Raw genomic sequence first — 20,109 nt, forward strand, 5'->3', positions numbered from 1 at the left:
TTTGCTCTCCCCAACATAATTTCGAGAACATCTTCCACCGCTCCAAACCACACATTCTATCCCATCGCACCCGACTCCATTTATTGCCACCGCATCATTGCACTCGGATTGCTGCGAAACAGAGCCCATCTCCAAGATGACGGACGAAGAGAAGGAGCTTCTGGCGCGCATCGGCCAACTCGCTGGTAGGACGTCAGCTGTCCCGCGATGACTTCATAGCAGCTCACCATCTCTACTATCTAGGCCAAATCAACCGACACAAGAACCAGCAGGCTGGCTATCAATCAGCGCCATCATCACATCACCCAAGCCGCCATCGAGGTTTGCATCACTTGCGAGCGACCGGACGAAACAGCACCACTGACGTGAATCCCAAGGAAATGTCTATCGTCAAGCAAGCGCGCCTTATCCCAGCAGGGGGTTCAGCAGCCGGCCAGCCGCAGCCCACCGTCACAGGACCCTGCACCTCAACGCCTCAGCATCCGCCTCCGGGTCCGCGTCGAGCTCGGCGGCGCCCAGTCCTGGTCCGACGGGCTCCGGTTGGGTATCCAAGAACGATCGCCACCGCCAGCTCATCAACGCCAGCATCTACGAAAAGGACAGCCAGAACCGGGCCAAGGCCATAGAAGAGACTCGGCAGCGGAAACTCAGGGAGCAGCGCCTTCGGGAGAAGAAGCGGTTCGGCGAATATCTTCGCCATCAAGCCGGCGCTGCTGGATTCCCGAGTACTAGCACGAGCGCTAATTCGACAGGAACCAACGAGATATCCGTCAACGGTATTCGTTTCCGCGTTTTAGAAGGAGGGAAGAAGCTTGTTAAAGCACCAGGTACGCCACGTCGATTCCCATTGAAACTTGTCTTTTTCCCCCGATGTTAACAGACAGCAACAGGCGATCCTGCCTCTCCTGCCATGACGCCCAAGTCGACAGTCATTGCCGGGGTTAAGTTCCATCGAACCAAGACTGGAAACCTGGTGGCGCAGAGGATAGTCAAAGACCAACGGTATGTACACCCCCCTTGGGCGAGCACAGTACTAACGTCAGCAGTCGCTCTGGCGCGGTTAAGAAGCTCGATCAGCGGTGCAAGATCTTTTCAACGACCGGTAATTGTTACTTTTCTACTTTTTCACGCCTCTGGCGATGGATGATCCCTGCAGCTTCACGAGATGAGTGGCATGGAGGTAGGGACACTAACCACTTGACTATTTTATCCAATTTAGGATCCTGCCCGAAAGGCCCGGCCTGCCGCTATATCCACGATCCCAACAAGGTGGCTCTCTGCAAAGACTTCATGAAAGACGGCAAGTGTCCCAACGGCGAGGCATGCGACCTCTCCCATGAGCTTACCCCGGAGCGTGTCCCGAACTGCCTGCACCATGCCAAGGGGCAATGCTCCCGGCCTGACTGTCCCTTTACCCACTCCAAAGCGCCTCCCAACGCTCCCGTGTGCGAGGCCTTTGGGTTCTGCGGCTACTGTGACAAGGGTGCGGACTGCACCAATCGCCATGTCTTTGAATGCCCTAACTTCAGCAACACCGGAACGTGTAATATCAGGGGATGTAAGCTGCTCCATCGCGAGAGGGCAAGCGTCCTCCGAAACCAGGCCAAGCAGCGCGACGAGGCCGAGAGCAAGGACGAGGACGTGTCCAGCGATGATGAATCGGTGGACTCAGACGACGTCGACTCGGACGAGGTGGCTGAGTTTCTCGAGGCCGACTCTGACGACTCTGATTTTGAGAACCCAAAGGACTTTCTTCCTCTCTAGTCGAGTCAAAAGAGCGTGGCCAGCAGTCCTAGCCGCTACTTCCTTTCCATGACGGAGCCGATATGTTTTCGGCTTGCAGTTTCCTGGTTGAGCCTTTGAGAGATGCTTTCTGTTGTTTTATGTAGCACGTGTCAGCCTCCTTTTCTTTCTCGACAGCAACAGCAAAGCATCGCGACGTCGATGATACTCATATCCTTCATTGTTATAGCTTCTAGTACTACCAAGGCAGGATTCGTGCCAAGATACCCTGCCAGCTACTGAGCATTCTGGCATCGATTTGCGGGATGCAACAAGGGGAAAAAAAGGGAAGAGCAAGAAAAAGTTAAGGAACAGAGAAAAATGAAACTTGTCAGGAAAACAGCATGTGTTGGTAAATGGAAGAACTGAATGAATAAAGAACAGCTTATGAAGCTCATGATGAAATGAATACTCTTGCGTGAATTTGCAGCTTGGTTGTCTCTCTCTCGCATCATGAGTCCTGTTTGAAGAGCGTCATTTCCCACCCAGTCGAACGCAATAGAGCGAACCCCGTCTGCCGCACGTTTTAGCGAACAGGGGCCCTGCTGGGGAAATCACTGATCGGCGCCTCCAGCAGCCCAAAGCCAAATACAAGCCCCTAATAAACAAACAGGGCCGCACTCCGTAAACAAATATGAGCCTTGAACCTCCGAGAAGAACCTAAAGTGCCCTTTTGCTGCTTAAATCTACCCTATTCAACAAGGGCAGATGGTCCCCCTGTCCTGCACTAAGAAAGCAACCTTGTTGTATGGAGAAGAAGGATGGAGATGCAGGCAAATTACTAGTCCGCCAAGCCGACAAGGGGGGGGGGGCAAGCATCTCTCTCTCTCACTCACATGCCTCTCTTGTCTTCCCAATAAACCTTGGAAGCAATTGCAATCCGTAATCATACTGTGGAATCGAAATCCCATATAAATGCTTCCACGAGATATAAACGGGGGGGTGGAATTGGACCCGCGACGGCGCCCTTTTTTTTTCCCACTTTACCCGCCCTCTTTTTGCTTGGTTAAACGGTGCTTTGCTTTCTGGGGACATTTCTTGTGTCGTGTCCCTTCTTGTCCGATTCATACTGTTTTGGCGCCGCGGGAATTCGATCAACGAAACCAGGGGCAAAACCCGGCCTTCCTTAGCCTTGGAACATCTTTACCCATCTAATCACATCACATTCGATTAAGCTACGCTACCTCATACTTGCTTCTGATTTGTCTTTCCTTCAACACATCTGAGACGAGCTTCAACCTCCACCAAACATACCAACACGCAACACGCAGCAGCCAGCCCGCTCATCCAAGGAAACTCAACCGCACTGCACCGCCCAGTCCCATCACGATTCCCAAGCTCCAAAGGATCGAAAACCCGCCTGGGCTTCGGTTACCACAAGACGGTAGGTCCAACAAGTCAAAGCCGCAACACAGGCATCTTTTCTGACTTGCTCAGCCTCGCTCTAGCCCACCAAAACTTTGGCTGACTTGCCTATTTCAAACGTTAGACGGCACCCTGTAGGATCTATTTTGGGATACAGATTGTCATCGTCGCTTTTCCGGGCTTTTATATATCATTCTTTTTTTTTTTTTTTTCCATTCGGGCAGCGGTGTCAGTTTTTGAACTTACAGCGTTGTCTTCACATCCATCGCTTCAAGGGCTATAGATCCATACCTTTATAGAAGGTGTTGCTTGAGCTTGTTCTTTATTGCCCCTTTTCTGTTGGTCCGGACTCAAAAAGGAACGACGAGCTCATCTCGACTTACGTCAACATCAACGACATCTTCGCCCATCAACGCCAAAAACTCACCCAGTCGATACCCCACACACACTTCACAACCATGGGTCTCCGAGACGCTCTGAGGAAAAAGGACGCCATCAACCATGACCAAGGCCCCGACATCTTCGTCCGCGCCGACTCCGACTCCATCGCGGAGCAGTTCGCCATGGCGCCGGACCAGCAAGACCAGACACAAGCACAGGGACTCGGACAAGGCCCGCCCGGCTTCAACGACGCCCTGCTGTCGCCCGCCGCGTCCACCAGCGGCGAGCAGCGCAAGTCCCGGCGCAGCTTCGACTTCTTCCACTCGTCCGCGGACCGGCCGCGGAGCCCCTCGGCGTCGTCGGCCACCAGCCAGACCAAGAAGGAGAGCACGGCTCGGCGCCTGTCGCACCGCCTGCACCTGAGCCGCGGCCCCGAGACGTCGGACCACGTGCCGCAGAACCTGCCCGAGATCGTCGTGCCCGGCAGTGGTGGCGATGACAGGGACGCCGAGGAGCTGCAGTGGGAGAAGAGGGCCACAATGCTGGCCGGCCAGAACGACGGTGCCGCCCGCAGCCGCAGCGCGTCGACGCACTCTGCCACCGCCCCGGTCTCGTCCAAGCAGATCGACGCCGACATCCAGGAGGCCATCCGCCTGCATGAGGAGGGCAACTTTGCCGAGGCGACCAAGATGTTTGGGCGCCTTGCAGACGAGAGCGGCGCCAACAACCCGCTGAGCCAGGTTCTCTATGGACTGGCCCTCAGGTGAGTGCTACCGTCTGCCGGATCCCCGATTCGCCCGTTTCACTCTCTCATCACTTTCCATTCTGCGGTGGCGATGCAAGCTGCTGCCGGTGAAACTGGAGGGAGGGGAGAGGGTGAAGAGAGGAGAGAGAGGGACAAGTTTCTATCCCGACCCCTCCTCTCCTCGCCTTAATTCCCCTCTGAGCGCTTCTCACATATCACATCACCTCATTCTTGATTTACGTGACATGCCCATCATATGATTAGCAGGCGATGAGAGTAAGAGAGAGACCACCCCGGACTAATACAGCCATGCTTTCTCCCCATAGGCACGGCTGGGGCTGCACGCCAGATCCTGAGCGAGCGGTGCACTATCTAACGGCAGCGGCCTCGAACGCTGCAGCCGTCGAGCAAATGGCCATCCAGGCCGGTCTGAAGAAGGGAGGAGCGGCAAAGGGGGAGCTGGTCCTGGCCATCTTCGAGCTGGCCAACTGCTTCCGCCACGGCTGGGGCATCGAAAAGGACCCAATCGCCGCGAAGCAGGTATGCACTTGTTATCTCTTTCGTCTTTTGCGATTATCAGGGGCTCGGTGGTTGGCTGCCGAGCTGCTTTCTGGGCCGATCAGATACTAACCGAACTCTGCAACGGAACAACAGTACTATGAGACAGCGGCAAACTTGGGCGATACTGGTAAGTTGCAGATGCGGCCCATTCTCTCCGGACGAGAGTCTCGACTCGAAAGGCTGATGAGTGACCAAAGACGCCATGAACGAGGTTGCCCGGTGCTATCTGGAGGGCTACGGCTGTAAGAAGGACAAGGTACGTGAACCATTAGTCAAGTCCGAACAAAGTGAACATAGGACTTGCCTCGGGAATGCACCTCGTGGCACGCAAGAGAGCCAAGCCTCAGTCAAGGCACGGGGGCAGCATCACAAGCTGTGGCTTGCCCAGTCAGCGTCCTCCGCGGCCTGGCTGACAAAGGCCAAGTTGATGCCCAACGTCTCACCAGTGCCCCGGAGTTGGGTTCCGCTGAGGGCAGAGCGAGCAGGCGAGGGCACACAGGTCTTGCCAGGCCCAATGGAGACGTGGCACAGGCAGTGGCCGTCTTCTCCCCCTCCCCCACAGACTCCAATCCGTCACATGAGGCTGATGTTTGACCCCTTGCTTGGGAGGAATACAGTTCACTGCAGCCCAGTATTATCGACTGGCTGAGAAGGCGGGCAACAAGACACTAGGAAACACATGGTAAGTCACCAAAAGACTGCACCCATACTTGCCTATCGTGTCAGCCATGGGCGTGTCTGTGTGTGGGAGAGTCCATCATCCACGGCTTCCGACTGGCCGGGCCTCGCTTGCGAACCCATCCGTGTAGGCTCAACCACACACGCGCTGCTCTTTCGCGGGAAGGGCTGTGCAATAGCTGCGATCCGTCTGCGGTCTCATGATTGCCTGCCAGGAGCTCCAGAAGGATTCGTGATGTGCTACAAGTGCACAGTTCAGCCCCAATGAGGAGACAGACGAGGGCTCTCAGAGGCGTCATAGGCTAACGAGCTCTGCAGGATATGGAAGGAAAAGTACGACCCAGGCAACGGCAAGAAAAAATAGGGAGGCTGGTGGTTACAGGTAGGCAGATCTTCCGTCGACTCGATGTCGCTCGATGGCGCCTCCCGGCACTGATCCCTCGGGGGGGGGGGGGGGTTTTGTCTTTTTCCTCATAATCAGCGTTTATAATTGGATACTCAAGGGGGGGGGGGGGGCATGTCTTCTTTTTTTTTTTTCACCGTTGCATTGTGTGTCCCTCTTTTGTGGCTTCAGACCAGCAAGAAAGCTGCATGGTGACCCATCCAGCGTCCTGCGGTTCACATTGCGGGGTGCTGCTGCTGTGCCATCTGGAGGTGCGGACGCGGCAGCATCCAGGCGTTGTGGACGGCTCATGCTCCTGTAGCGGGCGATGGCGGCATGTAGGGTTGTATGTTTGCCTGTGGCATGCATGTGTGGCTTGTGTATGTGAACAGCGGGAGCCTGAAGGTGTATGGCCGTACGGTTGGACGGCCACAAGGCCACAACCGCTTGTTCATCCATGTGTGTGTGTATACCATATGCGGCCAGGGCCGCTCAAGGAGTAACAGCCAGAACCAGTACCCAGTTTCACTTTGCCCATTCCCGCAGTTGCTCACCAGCATTGATAGGGCAAAAGCAACGGAGGAGAGGGAGCTGCAGCTGTAGCCCGGAGAATTGGAGCAAATGAGCGCGCCGGTTGGCCGCGGTCCTTTCTCCCTGTGCGGGCGGCTCTTTTACCAGCTTTGCCCTAGCTGGGGGATTGGATCGTTATTTTGATGCCTGACTTGCGCATGTATCGTATCGTATCGTACAGACAGACAGGCAAGGTGGTCCTGGACGCGCATGTGCGTGCGCACGTGCATACATGATGTACGTGTATGTACGAAGCAGGTGGGCATCCTTGTATGTACTACATGTATGTATGTGTTGTTCAGCCGTCGCCGTGAGATTGGATGGAAGAGACGAGGTGGACAGAGGGAGCAACTCCTCTTTCTTGCTGCTGCTGCTGTGGAGGCGGCCATATATCGAGGCCTAGTACGGAGGAGCACAAGTGGGCTGAGTGCGAGAAGTGCTGCCGAACCCTGTTTTTCACTCGATTTTTTCGCTCTCTGTTCCCTGCCGTTGCCCGTTTGTGCTTATCAATGGCCGTCGGGCTTTGGGTATCAATTCGTGAGTCATTTATCACATTCAAGTCGGCGTGCTGGCTGTTGATTCTGCTGGCAACCACCTCTGTTAGTCCCGGGTAAGAGGCATCCTCAACGGGAGTCGGGAGGTGTCACGGACGGGAGAAAGCTGTAAGGGACAAGGGACGGCTTTCTGCTGCCACTGGCATTGGCTCTCTGTCTGACGGTGGGTAAGAGTTCTCTGGACGCGCATGCACGATGCATGCGTGGGTGCTTGTCTGTGTGTATGGGTGCGGGCATGTGAGTGTGTATGCGGCCATGCGTATATGCACCCGGCCAGCGTCTGTGGATGCTGCTTCCTTTCATGTGTCTTTCATGTACACGAGATGTGACTGACTGGTTTTCCCCAAGCTGATTTGCCGCTCGAGGTATCCCTCCCAGTAGACACACAATACAGTACTCTGTAGAGACACTTCTGGACTCGTGTGCCTTGGCTTGCACCTGTAACAGCAGAAGCAGCAGCAGTCCCCCGATGTTGGGCGAAATCAAGGTGGGCTGTCCTCAAGCCATCTTCTTAGCTTCCAGCGCCATCAGGATCGGCCCGTTGGGGGGGTGGTGCAGCGATGTGTCAAGTGTCGTGAGATCAAGCGTGGCCGCCGGCGTCGTGCCAACAGAGGAGCCAAAATCAGAGACCCGGAGCTAATCAGAATCGAGAGCCACGGCCAGCCCCAAACGTCGTCTTCCAGAAGCGTAGCATGAGGTGTGTGCGCGTGCGAAACAAAAATCCTGACTTCCCCTTGGGACGTTGTTTGCGTGGTGTCTTTGACTCCAAAACCCCGAAGGTTGGGGCCGCTCTGGGAGGGGATTGGTCGGCAGCTCGAGGCAGATGATCAGTTCTTGCAGATGGAACAAAGCAGAGAGCGCGAGCCCGATTCGCCGGATTGCGCCTCGCTGGGCTAAATAGGATTAATGGCGAATGAAGTTGAGGGAGGGAGAAGCAAGGGAGGGACCGCGGAAACTGAGGGCGACTGGGGTTCTTGATTCCTCGGTGGTGTTTCGTAAGCGGAATCCAGTTTGCTCCTTCCCTCTGCCTATCGAGTGTTGGGTCATTCTCATCTGGAAGGCACGGATCTCCATTTGCTGCTTATCTCATTTGGTCCGTTTCATCGTATGGAGGAAGCAGCGCTCGTCCACCTCATCATCCACTTTCCGAATCGAGAGGTACTATAAGAACCTAGCAGAACCTAGCATAATAAGACTGTAGCACTAAGTCTCGTGATGGCATCATCCATCTTCTCTCACAGGCCAAGCATTTCACGGTTGTGTCACTGACAAGGAACGAGGCACACACGCAAACACACACACACCGACACACACAGTAAATCATTGCCAGGAATGACGTCCCGTCCCGTCCAAGTTCGGTATACTCAAGCAGAGATGCGCATGTATCTCTGCGGCCACAAGGACGGGGTGCATGGCCATGACCACCACACTCTTCTTCCCGTGTCCCTCATTACATACCCTGGTACTACTAGAATCTCTACCAAGGTCATGGCATTGCAACGCCAAGTCTAACCAAGACTGAACTAAACGAAAACAAGAGTAGAAAGTAGTAGCCGTTCTGCCTTGTTGGCGGTGTGATGTCAACCCAATATCCCCCTGCCTCAACGTTCAAGGCCAGCATCGTCTGTTCGTGTTTCCAAGATCGAGGAATTCCCCTTTGCATCAAGTCACTTACATGGTTTGCCTCACGACCCCACTGCTTTTGTTTTTCTTTTCCCCTTTTCGTCCCGGATAGAGCTGCGGTGGTAGTAGCAAGCAGCAGTAGTGGACCAGTTTCACTGCGTGTAGTTGCTAAATATCTTACTCCTACTGGTAAATAGAGGCAGCTCGTGGCCCGTGAAGGTATGCACGCTTCGGGTTCCTAGCCCTCTTCAAGGACACACACAATCTGCCAACGAATGGCGATGCGTCATGCTATTGTACGGACAGTTTTAGGAAGATGCCGGTTCCAAGACAGTCACAGTCACCATAGGACAAGCAAGCAACAAGTTGATGAATGTAAGCTGGATCTTCGTCCATAGTCACATTGAAGAAGCTATCGGAAAAGAAATATGTCGTCAAAACCCAGAGGCCATCGTGTGGCTGCTCATTCCAAGTAAAAAAGCTGTGTCCAAAATGCCGCCCAAACAAAGGAAAGCCACCCAGGGATCTTTTTTTCGTCGCTGTGGTGGGTTCTCAAGAGAGTGTCGGATAGAAGAGCCCGTTCCAGGTGCTCAATCTCGTCGTCGTCGTTCAATTTGATTCCATTCTGTCATCATTCTGTATCGACATGCCTCGTAGAAACCAATTCTGTCGGTGCTAGGTATCATCCCGCACACAGATTCCCAATATCCGAAGAGCTATGCCTCTCAAAAGTACAGGCGTGCACGGGACTGGGGCCCGTAGCACGCCTGCTTCTGCCTGTGTCCTATGTCGTTCGACCCGAGGGATCCAAGGAAAAAAAAGAAGAAAGAAAAGCCACACAAGGAAAAGACAATGGAGAAGAGAAGCGCTGAAGAGTCAAAAGCCATCCAAAATATAACAGTAGGAAAAGTAAACACAAGGAAATGAAATCAAAATCAAAATCAATCGCCAAAAAAAATCAACGCTTGCTCGCTCGCTAGATAGATCCGCAAAGAAATCGTAAGAGACTCCAAAGTAGATGGTTTTCATGAGAAAGCGGTGTGTCCGAGAAAAAACAAGTCAATCAAGAAGATGGGTGGTGAATGCGTGAGCAGAAAATCTCAAATAATGTGCATGTGGTAGAGTCGCCCCGAAGCGACTCAATAAGAGGGGCCAGCCGGTCCAGTTGCCGAACGGGGCTGTAAGAAAAGAAGAGTGAGAAGGAGCAGAAGTTTGTCGAGAGGAGAAATGAGAATAGAAGCAAAGACAAAAGGTAGAGTGTGGAGAGGTTTGATCGTTGCATTACTGAAGCCGTTTTCTGATTCGTCATCGTGAGATTTCGTGTGTTTTTTTCTTTCCTGTCTTTCGCGGCGGGTCTATTTCAACGTCTTTCATGACCTCGCTTCGTTGCATTGCTGCGCATTCTGGGCACTGTTGCATTCAACAACCATCCTGGCAAAGTTGCGGACAACATCGTGGGGGATCTGGTCCCAGAGGAGAGTGCGAGTGTAGACCTCCGCGGCACCTGACTGCTTGGCGACCTCCCGCAGCTCAGCAAGAGACTGAGCCAAGTTCTTGCGAGCCTTGCTGGGGATTCGGCCAGCGGTGTTCTGGAGGAAGTCGTGGTCGCTGACTCCGTTGTACTGGGCGGCAGAGAGGGAGAAGATCTGCTCGTTGGTCTGCTGCTGCGAGGGCTGCATCAGGCTGTCGCCGAGCTCCACAAGCATGGACGGCGCCACAACGCCATCGGCAGCCATGCCGGCCATGACACTAGCGCTAACGGGCTGGCCCCAAGAGGCGCCGGAAGGCTGGGGAGCAATGGCGTGCATGCTGGGCGAGGGGCTGACGCCGGCGTCCTTGAGGACGTTGTCGAGAAGAGTCGCCGACGCAACGCGGACATCCTCGGACACGCGAGGGATGGAGGGCATCGAGCGGCTCGACAGGACAAAGGCGCCAACGAGGAAGAGCATGAAGAGCAGACCGCCCTGGGAGGAGCTCTTGTCGGAATCCGAGGTGAAGGGGTTGTTGTCCTTCTTGGGGGCCATGGCCATGGGCGGCTTGACCTCGTCGGTGAAGTCGTTGAGGAAGCCATTGTCCCAGGCACCGGCCAGATCCATGGTCTCGTCCATGTCGTCGTACGCGCCGGAGTAGCCGTTGGCGGCAGCGTTGGGGGGGATGCTGCTCTCCAGGCGCTGGACATGGTCGGTCAGGACGCCCACCTTCTTCCTCAGCTCACCGGTCTCGATAGTGTGGGTGCGGATCATCTCGTCCTTCTCGAGGGTGAGGGTCTCGATGTAATCGACGCACTGCTGCTTCTCGAGCATGAGCTGCTCCACCTTGGCCTTGAGGCTGGCCAACTCCTCCTCCATGTCAGTGATGACAACGGTGAACTGCTTCTTCTCATCTTCCAAGCGCTCAGTGTGCTGCTTCTTGCGCTGTCGAGAGTCGAGGCTAGATTGAAAAGGTTAGCTTTCATGATCCGGAGTATCAAAGATGAGCGTGTTCACTTACGCAGCCTGGCGGTTTCGCAGCAGTCGCTTCTGTTGCTTGAGCTCCTTGATCTCCTGCTCATCCGTCGATTGAGAAATCAACTGGTCGATGTTGCTCAAGTTGCGCTCGGCAGGGATCTCGAAGCGAGCATTCTTCTTCCGGATGCCATCGCCGCGTCGCAGATCATTGTGCGATCGGATGGAGGGGCTGCTAGGTCGCATCTTCTTGGAGGCGGGCTGGCCGTCTTGCATGACCTGGCCGTCTGCCAGAGAAGCGAACATGTTGGCCGAGGGAGGGAAAGGGGTGGGTGCGTGGATGGTCTGCTGGAAGATGGAGGCGTTGGCGTCAAAGTCCGTCGCCATGCCGCCGAAGCGCTGGAAAGGCGTGGCCGTTCCGGAGCCTCCGTTCATAGCCCAAGGGTTGCCCGAAGAGATGAAGGGGTTGGGGTTGGCAGAGTTCTGCTCGAGGCGCATGTAGGGGTTTGTGCTATGCGGCTCGAAGAAGGGGTTGTTGGAAGGCAGCGACTGCATGTCGACAGAGTGCCAGTCCTCCGTCTTGGGGGAGAAGAGAGGCCCTCCGATGCCAAACGACTCTCGCCTGCCGTCCATGGGAGGAGAGAGTTCCAAGCCCGAGTCCATGCCGCTCTGATCGATGAGGTTGTCATCAAAGCCATTGGTGTCCTCTGCCTTGAAGTACTTCTGCTCATGGCTGGCATCCATAGCCAAAGGCGCTGAAGAGTAGTAATCCATGGTGAGGATGTGTGTGGCTGAGTTAGAGAGCCAACAAGGGCGAGAGGTGAGGATGAGACGATGCGGAAGTCGACGTCAAAGAAGCGAAGGAGACAGATGACGACCCGAACAAAACGAGAGAGGAAAAAATACCGACAACAAGGAGGAAAAACAGAAGCAAAGGCAAGAATACAGAAGTCGTAAGATGCTGATACTGATAATCTCCAGAGGACGCGGATGTTAGCGTATGGCAGGCTTTTATTGACTGCAGACGAGCAGTGATGATGTGAGGCGGGGCTTGGTGAAGAAAAGAGGAAAAAAACCACAAGAAACGCGCGAAGACGGCAATTCGAGACAGCGTTAAGGAGACGAGCGGAAGGGGGAGCAGTCGTGAAACGCAGAGCAGATGCAGGTCATGAAGTCGTCAAGCAAGCAGCGTCTGTGGAAGGGCAGTGATGGGCAGATGCAGAGGGTGGGAAGTGCGCGAGGGAGGGATAGGTAGTGATATAGGTAGACAGAGGCTGCGGTTGGATTGTTGATTTTTGTGTGGGCAGGACAGGGAATCGGCAGCAGACAGGGTATAGCGGTAGTGGCAGGCCGGAGCAGAGCGCTAAGAGACATCGCCTGTGGGGGGTGTGGTTTAAGTGCGGGAGAGGGGACGGGACAGGCAGGCCAGTGAGTGGTGGTGGGTAAATGGGAAAAGTACATGTAAACAGAGAGAGGGAAAAAAATAACAAGGGTAAAAAAAAACATGCTGGGTAAAGTAAGGTAGAGGGAGGAGGAGGTGCACAGGCGGGCGAGGGCGACTAGGTTAAAAATAAACCGCCGACGACGCCTGGGACAGGCAAAAAGAGGCAGAGGGAAAATAGGCGCAGGCGAGGGAGGACGGGATCAGGAGGGGAGAAGCGCAGATTGCAGTATCGATAGCCATCGTATCGATGCTGCTGCTGCTGCTGCTGCCGCTGCTGCTGAGAGGAGGAGGAGGAGGAGGAGGATGACACAGACGCTGGGCAAACGTTCGTCGGCCACAGGGCCTGGGGGAGAGGAGGAGAGGGGCCAAGGGAGGAGGAAAACAAGGAACGCGAAAGGCTGGGCTGGCTGACTCACTGAATTGGACTGGATTGGATCGAGGCGAACTGAATGGCAATTCCGTAGCACAGAGTTGATTCGAGAGGCACGGCACGCTGTTGATACTGCTTCTCTGGCTCTCTGCTGCTGACACAAGCAAGGCAGAAGGAGAAGAGGATGGCGTTGAATGGCGTTTGATGTTTGGGATACAGAACGAGGGCAGCTTGGATGGGAGGAGGGGATATCAATTATATGTAGGTAGGTACTCGCGGGGTTGCACTTCTCTGCCGACAAGTACTCTTCGTGTGTGACAAAGTACCCCGATACTTCGCGTGCCCGCTGTAGATACCCATAATGACAAAGTCCTTCCAGCAACTACTTCGAGGTACCTATGTCACAATCGATTGGGTCGATACTTGGAGCCCTGCTTCGAGATCCATCGCTTGAGCCGGACAAGCTGATACTTGCATACAAGCGAATACCTGCCTCTACCTGCATGAGACGCAAGAGGCAGCAGTGAGTGGTACCGCCAGGTATGTCGACAAGGCCGCTATCGCCGGAGCTGTTATCGACACGGGGGCAGCGTTATCCAGCCGCGAGGTGGATGGGCTCTGCCAACCAGCGTGCGTCGATTTGGGCTCATGGGGCTGAGCCATGTTGGGCTCCTGTGTGTGATGTGTGTAATAGGTACACGCTCCTCCGAGGAGTCCAACCTTCGGGCTCCGACATATGTACTCTGTAGGTAGTGCATATGTAGTGCCTAGCAATGGACAAGCAGGTCAGTATGAGGATGGACGTCCCGACCTGGACGAGTCCTGTGTGCTCGCGCTTGTACCGATTGTCGTGATGTTACTGCTCCGTCGGTCGTAGCGCAGAGCTCCGTCATCGTCTCATCGGCTCCAGATGGGTCCTGGCCCCGGCCCGGCCAGTAGCAGGGGTCCTTTGGGCTTTTCCAGATTTTTTTTTTCCAGATTTTCTTTTCTTTGTTTTCCTTTTTCTGGTTTTCCATGACTCCATACTCGGGAGACCTCGCGCCCGTCCCGATGAGAGGCGATTACTAAGGCATACGCCCAGTGTCATGAGGTAAGTGCGTGCGTACGGACACTCGACTGAGCCCCCCCGTGTGCTCTCATCTCTGGCTAGGAGGTACTGTAGGTAGGGTCGTTGTGGGCAGACATACCTGGATATGGAGTACATCGTACGCATGTACGCCGGAGGTAGGGTGCTAGTACCAAGTGCCGTATGTAGTCGTGATGCAGACCAAGTCATGTCGCTGCTTTGTCACCCTTTGCGTCGCTCTCCTACTCTGCTCACACCATAACGAGGCCGGGTTAATCCTGGTCCCGGCTCCCCCAAGCTCCATTCCCCTCCATCTCATGTGGCACTCGGGATGGGACTAGCAAGACATCTTATCCTGTACCCTAACGACTGCGACGTCTGCTGGTCCCGGAGAGCGCTTGTTGTGCTTCGTAGTAATCGGCCTCGGCATTGTCATCGTCAACAAGAGGGACCATCCACACACACACACACACCTGATCGACCCCAGGGGGAAGCTGTCTGTCTCTTGTGACTCGGAATAGCTTATACCTGCCTCAGGTAGGGCCTGGGTATGGGGGACCGTCTTGGCCGCTCGTCTTCCTGCTGAGGATCATCTCTGGCCCGAAGCGCGAGAAGCATTTCGCCGTCGTGGTGGCCAGTCAGTCAGTTGAGCAACCGCTCAGCCCACGACGCCATCGTCAACCCATTAACCGCCGGTTTGACACACCTACACACAGAGGCAGAGCGGCAGAGGCACAAGGCAAACCACCCCCCGAGTCGACTTTGGCTCGCCCGGGGCAGCACGGGTCCTGAAAGAGAATGAGCTCCCCTAAACCTTGGCACATGGCTCAATCTGTCAAAGCTCGGGAAGCGGGCCATGACGGGATACCATCCGCGGCGCCGGGAGGGCACAATGCCAAAGACGGAGAAGAGCAGAGGCTCCATGACAGAACCAGTTTCAGGAGCTGCCGAATGAGAAGCTGCGGGGTGTGTGCTAGTCCTGCGCCGCCGAGCGAATAGATTGGCAGGTTGGCGTCGGGCAGGAAAGCTGCCCAACTCGACGGCCTCTCAGGCGACCCCCCCCTCCCCTCTCCCCCTCTTCTCTCTCTCTCCAAGGAATGAGGTGCTGCCCAGCAGAGCAGAGAAGCACTGGGCGGCGTTGCTCGCTCCCGCACAACCCGGGGCCATGGGTGGACGCCATACTCGCTACTTGTGACCAGTACTCCGTAGAGAGGCCCGTCCCGAGCCTCTGCTAGAGGGCGACGGTGTGCCAGTCGCCTGCTGTTTTGGTGTTGCAAAGGTGGTGGCCATTCAACCAGTCAACCAGGCACTCATTCAACCGCTGGTCAGGGGAGCGTCGATAGGGAAGCTGGTCGGCCAAAGGGGTCTGTCACATCACGGCGGCCCTGATCCTATTTGCCGCCTGGCCGCCGTCGTGATGAGCCCTCGCGCCGTGTCGGGCCCGTCAAAGCCCCTTCGCGTTTCTCCGCGCTTCGTGCAAGAAACACCAACCTTGAAGCCCCTCCCTCTCCTCTGTCTTTCCCCCCCATCGGACCATCGTATCGTATCGGTATCCGCCATGGATTCCGTCACAGGATGGCCAGCAATCGATAGGCAGATACCGGGCTGCTGCCAGGGGGGGTGTCATGGTGTCCATCAGGCGAGCAGATGTTTGGCCTGGGCCAACTCATGCCTGATGTGGTTGGATCTGTGACAGGACAGAAAGCCCACCTGGAGAGAAGGGCAGAGGTGGGCTGACAAGGTACCTCTGCGCCAAGTTTGGCTGATGAGGTACGAGCGCAGATGGGGAAGGGTGGGCGCCATCGTACGGCGGACCAGTAGCAGCGTGCCAGGGAGGCCAGCGCTGCGCAGCACCTGACCTAGTGATTACGTGATGACGGTACTTTGCAGCCCACGCTGGTGTGCGGCAGTCGCAAGTACCCAGCCGCCCCAGCTGCGGCCGGTGCATGACTAACCCAACATGAGCACGCTGGACGATAACTCGCATGAGTGCATGTATGTAGGTATGTATGTACTTCGTGCTACTACTTACCTAGCAGCAACGCAAGCACGAGCATGTACGAGCACGTACGAGTAGGGATCGCATGCTACCAATATACGAGGTAGTCGGCCAAAGTAGTCAACAGTGCATGAGTACCGACCAGGGTGCTCTGACAGGGGTGCTCAAGTTCCCTCACAGAGGCTGCCGCACGCCTCCATTACTCGATATCAAAGCTTCAGTACATGAATTCCAGCTCCACAAGCCCTGCAAAGCCCCGGTCGATACCCGTATGCTGTTGGCTACATACCCTGGAGACCTCGTAGAACACTCAAAGAGAACGTCATCCGCTTTGCCGTTTTGGCGTTGCCTCGCATCCTGCATCCACGTATCAGGCAAGGCAAGGCCCGTCAGTGCAATGCAGCTCACCAATCGCATGGGGACAACACGTCACGATAAGCACTGCGATACCTTAGTCATCACTTATCGATTATGCCCCGTCTTTCTCCGGGTCTCCATCCTCGACGACTCCGTCATTCGTCCGTCTCTCTCTTTGTCTGTCTGTCTGTCAACTGTCTGTCCTGCTCATCATCATCATGCGCCATGCTTCCTCTGCAGTGGACCGTGGCTGGTGCATGCCTGCCTGCCTGCCAGCCTTCCTGTCTGCCTCCAACACGGACATTGGCCTGTGTCCGGCCTGGCTCGCGACGCGCCAGCCATTAAGGCGTCGACCTGGCTGCTCCACTGTGCCATGGCCGCATATGAGGCCGCACGACAACTCTCACGCTTTCTCCGCTGCTGCTGCTGCTTTTGTCGGTGTGTTTGCTGCTCTGCCCTCTGTTTGGCTGTTTCTTGACGCGTGCGCGCTCGCAAGCTGTTTCATCAGGCATCGACACGGCACACTATTTGCTGACGGTTAGGCCCCTCGACCTGATGCATCGCCAGCCCTCCTGCGGATTGCCTCTCTCAGGCGCCGCCTTGCTCTCGCGGCACCAGGCAGTCTCATCCGTTTGGACTGCCTCGGAGAAGCTGCTGTGGTTCTGTGGAAAATCCCCTACAGCGGCCAATGATCAGGACCCAAAGTGCGTGCATTCACTGGCCAATGAACGCTGCTTGCTTGACCGGATTTGACATTCAGAGCGCCTTGCGTCTTTGTGCGACTTCCCAAGAGCAGCACCTTGGCCCCGTTCGAACCAAATCTGTTGGTCAATTTACAACCGTGGCGATGCGTCTTTCTGGGCCACCTAGCCTCGATCAGGACTGAAGGCGAACGAGCTCCAGCCTGGATTGCCATCCGGCCCCAATCTTATCCATTGGCCGTCTGCGGCTGTCCAGGGAAAAGTTTCCTTGTGGTGCCAGACGAGAATTTCTTGATGTCTCAGTCAAGGGTGATGGCATGATTGATGATTGCCACCTGGACCGGCTTCCTCGCGAGGACGGCCAAGTAAGCCGACGTGATGCTCGCCCACGCATCAGTTACGCGGTCTTCTCGGCTCGAGACCTCTGCAATCATGTCCAACCCTTCGCGTCGCTGCTTCTCTCGGAGGTCTGGATCACAGGGATCTACAACAGAGAGTCCGATATACAGAGTGCCTCCCTGATCGAGAGACTGACTGCTGCGCCTCCTGTGGATACGTACCACTGCCTGCGAATGGCTGCTTCGACACTACTGTTTGTGTGAGGATGAGGCCCCAGATGCAAACAGGAAAGTGTTACGAGAATTCAGGCTTGGCCCTCGTACCCAACCTGACAACTGATCTCCAACTGTGAAGAGGTGCGATGGACGCCTGGGCGGCTCTCTTATCTCTCACTAGCGTCGTTATCTCTGGATGATGGGCGCTTTTTTGACTCGGAGAGCGACTCGGCCGCCACCTACTGACACACAAAGAAGATACCTATTATGCACCATCCTCGTCTGCGGTTGGTTCGGCTGGAGGGTTTTTTTCCCTCATCACTCCTCGTTTCTGGCCATACACAGCCCAACAAGGAGCAGAAAGACGTATCCACGCCCGAGCCGTTTCCTACAACGGTACGGTGGCATCGAGGCAGCGCCCAAGTATTAACGACTGACAGCTCGCAAGCCGTTCACTTGTTCAATTGTCTCCGTCGATTGATTGATGACGACGGAACTGGTCGCCCTTGCATTGACGGACAGGCCATCGGTGCTCGTACTAGTAGTAGCTCGTATGTTTGTAGGCGTGATGGGTTTGTCTGTGGTGGTCCCAACAGGTCACCTCTCATCAACTCAGGGTCTTCAATCCACTGACTCGTGAACAGGCAATATGTGAGCCATTTTCTCAGTCTCTGTTTCTCCGGTAGAACTACCGACTGAGATATTCGACAGGAAGAGTGGGAGGCAAGCTCCCTGAAGCTGTCGACTCCAGACACGGAGGGGATAGCGTGTATGCCGTCAAAGAGTAGACTCTCCGAATAGTGCGCTAAGAGTCCCAGCTGAACTGGGATTGTCGTGACGCTACGAATGTGCGGTCAGCATCGCACGAATCCACCGGCTACTGCTGATGGACGGCTGCACGAAACGGATGCTTTATCTACCGTTTGCTGCTCCGTCTGCTGGAGTGCTCCGTATTGCCGCTATTGGGTGACGGAGCAAGAGCGTTGATACCCAGTGGTGTTTTGCACAAAGGCACGCTCCATCGTCAACCAGATCATTGTCTCCATTCTTGGTACGTGGAGGGCGTATGATATACTATCAGGTACTAGAAGACGCTGCTTCAGTTGCACGCATTGGTTGACGTTTGTGACTCGTTAGCCAGGCACAAGAGCAAGCTCGATTCTGGTTTCGTCTGTTCTGGGCATAAGCATCAAGAGTGTGGGATCCGTTAGGACAACAGCATCGACAACTATGCGCAAGTCTTGGTCCTCAAACGTCGTACGAAGCAAAGGAAATCACTGGATGGACCACGATTGTGATTGCGATTGCCTCTCCGATCAGATTCAGATCGATCGCTCCACATCAAACGGCGATCAGGCTGCAGAATCGATGCGAACGATATGCCCAAAGACCAAACATCTTTCACCAAGGGGATGATACGCATAGCAGCGCTTATGTAGCTGCTTCATGGATAACAGTAGCACAAGTGTAAGGGAACCACCAAGACAGAGGGTTCGATCAAGTCAAGCTAAAACATCAGCAGCCAGGGGCAGAGAAGTAAGCGGGCGTCTCTGCCTCACATGGCCGGTCACTGCAGTGCCGACGCAGAAGCGCGACTTCCACGCTCGCTGTCCGCATCACGGGGGAGAAGCGGACCCCCAGGTAAGTGAGTCACCGAACCGCCGTTCGCCGGAGAGCCCCCATCTCACCTGCGTGGAACGGTATCATGACCCGGGCGGAGCTGTTGGCTTGTTACCGGGACCGGGTTCCCGCGCTACCCTGGAGACATGCAGAAGAGAGCGAGGAAACGTGCACGAGGATGAGCAAGGCTCGAGCATCAACAAGTCCCTTGAGCCACTCTCATCACCGCCTTGCTGTCTGTATCTAGGCCTGCTGTGGAGAACTATCAGCAACTCTGAAACGTGCTTGCACAAGTATAACAAGGATGACAAGCGTGTGAGCTAAATCGACGGCGGTGAATCGAAGTTGACGGGTCTTGATGGATACTCGACGGCCAACTCTTCCAATCACGAAATTCGCAGATATTAAATCACGACGCGGAAGATTGTGAGAAGCTTCTTTCCTCGACAAAATGACGGACATTTTCAAGCAGATGCCGCGCGTGCCATGGATAGGTGCTGCCCGTGTCAAGCAAACGCACGACTCTTGTCGCACGAGCGCCAATGTCTCGCGAGGAGCGAGTCGGTGTAGTTGAGGGCTGAGAGGGAGGAGGAAGTCGGCAAGCAGCGTGCACCTCTGGTGGTATGCATCCGCACATGGACGCATGTGACAAAGAAGCAGATCTTCGAGGCATACGAGCACAGACTGGCATATCAATGTTTCACCCGCCGTCTTTCAGTCGACGCGGTTCTACGAATCACAGGCAAACGGAAGCCTGTTTGCATGGGGACCATGTTCCGGGGCACGAAACACGCTCGATGTCTTTGGAAGAACAGGAAGCGAGCGCTATCGAGCACGGCCTGCGAGCACTTCCCTGCGAGCGCACTTGGCATTCCTGAGGCTCCAATCCTGGCCTGGCCCAGTCTCGCTCACA

General features: G+C 55.3%; 4 protein-coding genes across 4 annotated transcripts; 3 read left to right on the forward strand and 1 right to left on the reverse strand.

The window, feature by feature from the left end:
- Positions 1–136: 136 nt before the first annotated feature.
- CCMA1212_002686 (uncharacterized protein) lies at positions 137–1,764 on the forward strand (the record flags this gene model as incomplete). The annotated part of the gene is made up of 6 exons (XM_073700063.1): positions 137–185; positions 244–321; positions 378–827; positions 891–1,002; positions 1,047–1,102; positions 1,220–1,764. 6 exons carry the CDS (start codon positions 137–139, stop codon positions 1,762–1,764), a joined length of 1,290 nt encoding a protein of 429 aa, XP_073560916.1.
- Positions 1,765–3,605: 1,841 nt separating this feature from the next.
- CCMA1212_002687 (Protein DSF2) lies at positions 3,606–5,876 on the forward strand (the record flags this gene model as incomplete). The annotated part of the gene is made up of 6 exons (XM_073700064.1): positions 3,606–4,291; positions 4,600–4,813; positions 4,928–4,961; positions 5,032–5,090; positions 5,452–5,516; positions 5,831–5,876. The coding sequence occupies 6 exons, from the start codon at positions 3,606–3,608 to the stop codon at positions 5,874–5,876; spliced, it is 1,104 nt and encodes a 367-aa protein (XP_073560917.1).
- A 689-nt stretch (positions 5,877–6,565) lies between these two features.
- CCMA1212_002688 (uncharacterized protein) lies at positions 6,566–6,853 on the reverse strand (the record flags this gene model as incomplete). The annotated part of the gene is made up of 1 exon (XM_073700065.1): positions 6,566–6,853. One exon carries the CDS (start codon positions 6,851–6,853, stop codon positions 6,566–6,568), a length of 288 nt encoding a protein of 95 aa, XP_073560909.1.
- A 9,708-nt stretch (positions 6,854–16,561) lies between these two features.
- CCMA1212_002690 (uncharacterized protein) lies at positions 16,562–17,343 on the forward strand (the record flags this gene model as incomplete). The annotated part of the gene is made up of 3 exons (XM_073700066.1): positions 16,562–16,755; positions 16,889–17,025; positions 17,082–17,343. Exons 1-3 carry the CDS (start codon positions 16,579–16,581, stop codon positions 17,341–17,343), a joined length of 576 nt encoding a protein of 191 aa, XP_073561356.1. The 5' UTR covers positions 16,562–16,578.
- Positions 17,344–20,109: the final 2,766 nt, after the last annotated feature.

The sequence above is a fragment of the Trichoderma ghanense genome, assembly GCF_004382785.1.
Source record: "Trichoderma ghanense strain CCMA-1212 chromosome Unknown scaffold_2, whole genome shotgun sequence".
Taxonomy (NCBI): Eukaryota; Fungi; Ascomycota; class Sordariomycetes; order Hypocreales; family Hypocreaceae; genus Trichoderma; species Trichoderma ghanense.